Genomic DNA, 8,567 nt, shown 5'->3' with positions numbered 1-8,567 from the left:
CCCACTCCGGTCCCACCGAGGGGGGTGCGTTTCCCCTCGACCCCCGGGCTTCCTCCTGAGGGGGCGGCGGCGGCCACGGGCCCCCGTCTCTGGAGCGGACTGCTCGGTGCCAATGTCCGCGGGGCCGCGGGCTGCAGCAGAGGCGCTGGGCGGCGCCGGCCGACCGCCCGTCCCTCGGCTCCCCCTCGGCGGCGGGCGGGATGGTGCGGCCCGCAGGGCTCGCGCGGCTCCCGCGCTTGGGCGGCCCGGCGCGGGCGGGGGAGCGGGCCCGACTGGCAGGACCGGGCCGGGGCCGCGCGGGCCGCGCCGTTCGGGAGCGAGCCCCGCGGGCGGGCCTGGCGGGGCGGGAGCCGCCGCGGAGCCTTCGGGCCGCCGCGACCATGTCGGACCAGGCGCCCAAAGTTCCCGAGGAGATGTTCAGGGAGGTCAAGTACTACGCGGTGGGCGACATCGACCCACAGGTACCGCGTCGCCCCCGCCCCTACCCCCGCGTCCCCGGCCCGTCCTCGCTCTGGCCGCGCGCCAGGGCGCACAACGTCGGGGCCCCGCCGCCGGTTGCCCGCCGGCGTGGCTGCGCGGAGGCTGGGCCGCCTGGCGCCGAGCAGGCCGGTAGCGGGGCCGGAGGGGAGGGAGGGGAGAGGGAGCTGGTCTGTGGGCCCCGCGGTCGGGGAGGGAGGAAACTTGGGAGGAGTGCTGACCCCTGTAACAGGGGGAGGGGACCTGGGGGCCTGAGGGATCCGCGGCAGGAAGGGGTTGTGTCCGGACTGGGGGAGGAGGGCATTGGGAGGTGGGTCTGCCCTGGAGCCCTGCGCCGATTGTCCCCGTCCCCGCGCGGTGGGGGACCGGGGTGCTGTCTCGTGGCCGCCTCGCCAGCTTCCCACTCCGCTCCTTTCTGGGCGGAGTTCGGACCGGGCCGCACTTCCCGCGGCAGCCTCGGCGGTCTGGGCTCCCCTGACGCCCAGACGGTGGGTCCGAGCGTGGCGGGAGCTTCGGCCGGTGGAGCTGGTAGGGACGTGGGTCCCGGACTGCTGAGCGGACGGCTAGTCGCTCCGGTGTGGCAGCCACCCCAGGTCGCAGGTCTGCGGCTCGGTCATCTCGTGTGCGGCAGTGAACCCTCAGTTTACCACCAGCGGTTGCGTGTTCCTTGATTTCCCTAATTGGGTGAATTACACAGTAATGGAAAAATACCCTGGTAACGCCGTCACACTGAACATTGGACTTTTTTTGTCGTTCGGGCTCATGCCAAAGGATATCGTGGCTTTTCCTAAGTAGAACATGTGTTTGTGTTTGAACGTTAGAATGTTGTTTTTCCATTGTGGGAATTAACCGCAGCTGAGTCTGCAGGTGATTCTTAACACTGTTCTTTTTCCTAAAGTTTATCTTTACAGTTTTATCACCTGGGTGTCTCATTGGCCCTGAGTGCTAAGCTTGGAGACCTGTGGTCTGGGCCTCCTGAGTGGAGACCGATACTTAACAAGTAAAACTTGGGTGGCCTAAAAGGCTCTGTGGAAGGCTGATGGGCCTTGGCCTTCCAGAGGCTTGCCTGTCGGTATCTTAGTAACCAAACTCCCTTAGATCACCACCTAGGTGGTCCTTTCTCCACTGTAACTCTAAAGAGGCTTTGAATTCAAAGGTAAACAGGTGCTGAGCTCAGAGGGCTGAAGTGCCTGTAAGGTGCGGCTTCTCCCTTCCAGGGTTTCCCTTTCTTCACTGTCCACTGTTCTTCCCCTCTCTCATCCCGCCCCCTATTTCATTTTAGGACTTTGGCTCTTAAGAGTGACCTGAACCATGTGTTACTTAAAACCTGGAGCAGGCTGCACTGGAACCATGTTTACTCAACTGTGAATCAAGTTTAAGGGCTTAAAAAATGTCCTTGCAAACCACTTTGATCTGAAACAGTATATTTTCTGAAAAGTTTAGAGTCAGGGATATTCGATTCTCTGAATCTTATAAATGTGGGTTCAGAGAGTTCACGTGCGTTGGATGAACATCTAGTTCACTTCCACGTGTGGGGTGCACTCGGCTGCTCTGAGCGTGAAGCGTGCTCCTGGCGTCCGGCTCCTGGCCTCCACCCTCCCCACAGCCTCCACTGCTGGCCGTGGCCTCTCTTCCCTTCCCGCTGCGGCGTCTCATTCACTCCCAAAGCTTTGCCCTGTCTCTGTAGTGGACTGAGGGCTCCACTCAGGCGGGACCCAGGTCTCATCCTCGATGCGCTGGGTGTCTTCCTCGTTCTTAGAGGGGCACCAAAGAAGGCCATGCCCTAAACTGAGACTTTTGTCTTCCCCCCGCACCCGCTCTTAGACGTGGTCCTCGGGAGCAGTGTGCTGTCGTTCCCCAGTTTCTCTTCCACGTGCCCCTTTCGGTCACCAGGTCTTGCTGCTTCTCTCACATCATCTTCTTGTCCCTGATGACCTTTTTCCAGTTAAGTTACCTGCCTCTTTCGCCTGAATTATTGCAGTTGTTTCTTAACAGGTGTCACAGCTCCAGTCCTGCAGTGTAAGTGCATTCTTCTTATGCTGACGGCAGTCTTTCTGTGAAGTCTGATCATGCCTCGTCCCTACTGACCAGCCCTCAGTGTCTCTCCAGGAGACATTCTGTATTTTATTTCAGGATAAAATACAAAGGTTTCTGCACAGCATCTATGAAGCACAGTAGACGGTCTAATCCACATTCAGCCGTCCAGCGTGTTGAACGCTGCTCTCTCCACACGATGCACGTGTTTTTGCCTTGCTGACGCCTTTAAGTTCATAAGGATTCGGCTCCTATAGCTCCTCTTCCAGAAACGTTTCCGTTTATCAGAAACTACCTGTCCCCAAGCCTTTATGTTTGAGACATGGCGTGTCGCGTGCTAGCCCAGTCTCAGCACTTACGGTGCTGTGCTCACCTTGTCTGTCAGTCCTGTGTTCAAGACGGACCCTGTGTAGTACCTGGGTCAGAGGAGCCTCCGTGCTTACCTGTCAGTGAATCAAGATTTGCTGCTTTTTGTTGTCCCCATATGTTTCATTGCATATGACTTAGTGCAAGGTTATTAATCTTATGTGGAGAACATGGTGTGCGTTTATTAGAATTTTCACTGTAATAATTTGTATAAATTGAGAATGAAATACAGCATTTTCCATTTTAATTTGTGTGGTTTTTTAAAGGTTATTCAGCTTCTAAAAGCTGGGAAAGCTAAGGAAGTGTCGTACAATGCACTCGCCTCACACATCATTTCAGAAGACGGGGACAATCCGGAGGTGGGAGAAGCTCGGGAAGTCTTTGATTTGCCTGTAGTCAAGGTTGGTAGTAAATTTAATGAATTCTGTGCGCTTCATCAAGTACCTTGCAAGCAGTGCGTTGAAGTTTCCGTGCAGCTCTTCTCACACTCTTTGCTGAGGTGCAGCTCTGGGTGGGAGATGCTCTTGGCATCTGAGGAACCATCCAGCAGAAGGCCCTCTACGTGAAATCAGGCTTCAGCAAGGTTTCTGCACGTTACCGCTTACGCACCTGCTGCGGGTGGCCCCGTTTTGTCACCGTCTGGAAGTTGTCTAAGCCAAGGAAACGTGTTGAAGGCAGTGGACGTGCTGTCTTGAAGCAGATGACGTGGGTGAATTCTGCTAAGAAAGTTTATTGATTCCAAGAGGAACTCCTGGAACAGGGCTCCCTTCCATCCCCAGTGGCCAGGGGTCCTGATTTCCAGGCAGACAAGCCTAGGGGAGCCCTGCCCTCTCTGGGCTATGGCTCTGCTCTCCGACAACGGTCACAGTGACCCCTTGTGCCACTGTCCCTCTGGTGGCTCTCTGTTCCACTATCCAGCTTGACCTGTGGGTAGTTTATCCTAGAAAGTAGAGTCTCAGCTGGTGGGTGAATTGTTCAGTTTTGTTGATCTGCATACTGTGCTGCTCTTTTGTGGCTGCTGGTTGAACTGACTGCTGTTAAATGTGGGTTTTTAAAATTTAAGTTTATAATTTCGATCCTTCCGTTTTTTCTCATCATTTATAGTGTATATTTGTTTTAAAATGGTTCTGTTCCACTACCCTTTTTTTTCTCTTTTCTATGCTGTTACATGTGTTATCTTAAAAAAAAAACAACATGACAGTTACTGTGGCTTAATAATGAGAGAGGTAGGAATTAAGAGAGAGTGCCGCTGAGTCCAGCTGGGCAGCGGGGTTGCCGGCTGGCCGCTGCGAGGCCTGAATGCCACCAGCGTCCAGGGTCTGAAACGCTGCCCTGCAGGCTTAGAAGCCTGATTTTGGAACATAAGCCTGAAAGCAGATCTGTCTCACAAGAAGGTTCTCAGGAGGGCGCTGTGTAAGTCGGAATGACTTAACTTGCGGCGGTGAGGATGGTGGTCGTGTTTCTGGCTGGATGCTTGCTTCCGCCTGGCCAGCGGCTCACTCCGCCCGAGCCTTTCTGAAGTCTGACAGCAGGTTCCTGCCGGCTTCACCTGCAGCCGCCTCGTAGGAGGGGTGGGCCTGCCACGGACACTAGGCTGTGGACCCCGGCACCGGTTCCCTGGGGCCCTGTTTCGGCCTGTGGTTTGCTTCCACTCGTTCTTGGCTTGAGGGACTGTATCGCATCCCTTCCCCTGTCTGCAAACTTTTTTCCCCTCAGACAGTAGCCTGGAGCCTGTTACCACGGTGACTTCACACGTTGTGTGGATTTCCTAGCGCACCTTGAAAGGGCAGCCTTGTTAACACGTTTGGGGCGCCCAGTCAGCTTCCGCAGACCACTTACTGCAGTGCTTCTTAAGTCCAGCGACCCCTCGAGCCCCTTTTTGTAGCAAATATTTTGTAATACCCCCTCTATTATCCTGAAATGAAATTCTTATGTATAGTAACATCATATAACTTGAATATATATTTGTATTTATATATAAATTGCCCAAACTGAAATGTAAAAAAAGAGGAAAAAAGGAAACCAGATAACAGAAAGCCTGCATTTCATTGTGTGAATACCCTGGAGGATGGGGTGTAGCGTCACCGTGGACCTGCTCCTCTGTCCTGCAGATGCCGGTGCCAGCTGTGAGGTGACGGTGCAAAACGGTGACCCATCCTCGCTACAATTCTGGGCTAAACAGCGCTGTCTCCTTCACTTTACACTGAAGTTGTGTTCCCAGGAAGGTCCGTCTGCAATACGGCTGCATACAAGCAGCCACCACCCAGCTCCCGCCGTGGTCACCGTTCTCCCAGTCTAGCTCCCATCCTACTCCCTTTGGCTGTAGTATTTCAAAACGACTCCCAGGCATCCTCTCTTTGATCTCTTGCAGCATTCCAGCCTGCTTTTAATTTTGTGGCAGCGCCTATACTGTCCAGCGACTGCAGTGTTGCATTACAGGATGGTAGAATTTTCCAGAACCCATCCAGCAGTTTGCACTCATTCCAGATAGTGCTGGTAGACCCTCGAGTTCTTGTCTGAACCTAGTAAGTTTCCTACTGGGGGCTGCTGTCAGTAGTGTGATCTGTGTCCAGCCGAAGGCGGAGGCCTGGTTCTCTAAGTGCATATCCCTTGGCCTTTACCTTAATGTTAAATTTGACAAATACTTTAAAAATTTAGGCTTCCTTTTGCCCAGGGACAGTTTATCTTTCTCATATTTGAATTTTATGGATGTTTAAAACTTGCTTCTTTAGGCACCAAGATTTTTAAAATAATCTTTTTTAATGGAAATACGTTCCTCAGTGGCCTTGGGCCCTCTTAATTATGCTGACTTTCAGCAGTGAATTTATTTTAATTTATTATTATCTGCCTTTGGGATAATAGCTCCTCATTACTGTGCTCTTCCAGCTCTCCCTTCCTGCTGTATTATCATTAGTGTGTCCTCCTTCTTTGCTGCATTATCTTCTCTAGACTTACCTGGATGAGGGCCGCAGGGAGTCTGTTCTGCTTTACTGCTGCCAGCCCTGCAGTCTGTAACCGGGACGCGCGTACTCGCTGCTCCCCAGCCCCCAGGGACAGCTTTCCAGGGTGAATGCTGCATGCAGAGTCATAAGGGCTGCCTGTCCGGAGTGTGAGCTCCTCCGGTCGTGGGCGCTTCCCTCCCACTGGACGCGGGAGGAGCCGCACCCACACCATCCGAGTCGTATTGCAGTGCGTTGACCTAGGCTCTGAGAATCCTGCTGACATGAGACAAAGGGTGACCGGGAAAACTGGTCTCAGGCAAGCCTCCCCCGTGCTCCCACGCCGCCGGGGAACAGCAGAGGGCTCTGGTGTCACTGCTGGGAATAAGGCTCGGCCCACGCGAGGGTGTCCTGAATGCAGGAGGAGTGGTGGCCAGTTCCCTCCCGTCCAGCTGGAGTCTCCCCAGGACTGCAAGAAGCGAACAGCCGCTGGAGACACTGCGCGTGGAGACGTTGCACACTCCCTTCCAGCTTGGTGGCTTCATCCGCCAAGTTAGTTACACACTTGGCAGAATTATCAAATCATCATGAAGTGATTAACCCAAGTGGAGCCAGTCTTTATTTTATAAAATGTGTAATATTTCTGTGCTTTTTCACAGACGTTACACTTACTTATAAACTTACGCTGAGAAATTGTTGATGTTCCCTGAAAAATGAGGAGGGGGTACTTCGATTTCTAAAGTTCTTTCAAGGTGTATATAATGCATGAGAAGTGGGTGTGTATTTACGTTGCAGGTGGCGAAGCTTCTGGAAGTCAGCTGGCTAAGTGGGTTATTACTGTATTTTTACATCGTAATCCTGTGAAGCAGAGCTATCAGGATAATGATTAATGTAATTTTTAAAATTAAATGTAGAAATAATGAGGTAATTTTTCAAAAATGTAAATTACCAAAAAGGTAGTAATTAGTCTAAGGTTTTATAATTAATCTGAGTTTTGCAATTCATAAAAAGATTACCAGACAGAAATTCTTTCTGTGATTTACAAACATTGTATCTACTTGGCTTCACTGAAAAAAACTCACGAATTCATACCTGACTGGATTCAGGACTCCAGAAGGAGACGTAGCGGGGCTGTCTGTACCTCAGATGGGGGTAGGGAGGGCTGTCAGTTCCCCGCCCCCCCAGTTGTGAGGACAGTTTCTAGCCGGCCTAGAGGCTTAAGCAGTAGAAAGTGTGTAAACCTAGAATTTAAATTTCCAGGGACTTCCCTGGTGGCGCAGTGGTTAAGAATCCTCCTGCCAATGCAAGGGACACGGGTTTGAGCCGTGGTCTGGGAAGATCCCACATGCCGCAGAGCAGCTAAACCTGTGCGCCACAACTGCTGAGCCTGTGCTCTAGAGCCCGCGAGCCACAACTACTGAAGCCCACGTGCTGCAACTACTGAAGCCCGCGCTCTGCAACGAGAGAAGCCACCCACCGCAATGAGAAACCCGTGCACCGCAACGAAGAGTAGCCCCCGCTCGCTGCAACTAGAGAAAGCCCGCGCACAGCAACGAAGACCCAGTGCAGCCAAAAATAAATAAATAAATAAATCTCTATACATAATAATTTTTTAAGATCTGGTAGTGTTTCATTCTACAATTGGGCTTTTCACCTTGGGCACTAATAACTAACGTTCCACTCTGATGTTTCTGCTACGTGAATACTCGTGACTGTAATCTGGATGCTGTGTAATCGGTTGTAACAGAGCCTTTACTTTTCTAGGAGCTTCACTAGTAACGTGACGACATGTTGAGTATGAACTGGAACTGTGCTTTGACGTGCGTTAATGTTTTCTTTTTCAGCCTTCTTGGGTGATTCTGTCCGTTCAGTGTGGAGCTCTTCTGCCGTATCCTTTGTGGGGAAGTGGGGCGGGAGGGGTTTAGTACTGGAGTGGTCTTCGCTTACTGAGCTGGCTCATTAGTTAGGGGAGGTGGTGTTGTGTTCACTCTGTCCCTGCTCTTTCCATCCTGTATCCAGGTGTGTGTACCTGATCCTTGTCATTACCCCTGGGGGGCCGGGGCGGGGTGGGGGGACCAGCTGTGTGGAAGCAGCTCTAGGCTGGGACCCAAGGCCCAAGTTCTAGTTCTTCTGCGACTTGGCTTTAGGATCTCGGCAGGTCTGGACCTCAGTTCTGTTATCTTTGAAATAGATGGTTTTTGTGGTGTCTAGTTAGATGGACTATTTCTAAAATTCTAAGTCTGTGTGAACCAAATCATGAATTGTTTGAAGAATAAATTGGAGAAGAGAACATCAGGACATTTTTAGTTTTATATCACGCACCATTATTCTTTTTAATTCCATTGGTTTATTAATTCAGGACCCATGTTGACCACCTGCTGTGGGCCTGGTTCTGAAAACAGAGGGGTCGACAGGGCCTCATTCCTGCCCCCAAGGAGCTGCCCCGCACTACGTGTTGGTTCATTCAGCGTTTCCTGAGTGTGGCCCTGGAACTACCCAGCCCACATACACACTGACACACACTGTGCCGGAAGCAGGAGTGAGCCCTCTGCAGCCTGCTGTTCTGTGCTCTAGGCCTCAGAGTCCCTGTTTTCGCCCTGGAAGTGTGAAGCTTCCCTGCAGGGTCATTCCAGGCATAATCTGATTTTGGAGGTCACTTCTGTTAAGGTACCTGATACTATGCGGTCATGATGTCCTAGTGTTAGACCCGGGCAGAGGTGATGTTATTTACCGTGTTGTGCGGCTCTGCCA

At 52.2% G+C, this 8,567-nt stretch overlaps 1 protein-coding gene across 2 annotated transcripts in view; it reads left to right on the top strand.

The window, feature by feature from the left end:
• The first annotated feature begins 235 nt into the window (after nt 1–235).
• Nucleotides 236–8,567, top strand: part of PAXIP1 (PAX interacting protein 1) — a 47,445-nt gene continuing 39,113 nt past the window's right edge. Inside the window, exons 1-3 of one of the 2 annotated variants that reach the window (XM_060021183.1) lie at nt 236–461; nt 3,144–3,278; nt 7,661–7,704. In XM_060021183.1, the coding sequence (XP_059877166.1) occupies nt 381–461; nt 3,144–3,278; nt 7,661–7,704 (260 nt within the window). In that variant the 5' untranslated portion in view covers nt 236–380. The remainder of the gene's footprint in view (nt 462–3,143; nt 3,279–7,660; nt 7,705–8,567) is intronic. The other variant, XM_060021184.1, reaches the window with a different exon arrangement.

The sequence above is a fragment of the Delphinus delphis genome, chromosome 9, assembly GCF_949987515.2.
Source record: "Delphinus delphis chromosome 9, mDelDel1.2, whole genome shotgun sequence".
In the NCBI taxonomy this organism is placed as follows: Eukaryota; Metazoa; Chordata; class Mammalia; order Artiodactyla; family Delphinidae; genus Delphinus; species Delphinus delphis.
The sequence above is the reverse complement of the archived record's forward strand: the minus strand, read 5'-3'. Positions and strand labels throughout refer to the sequence as shown.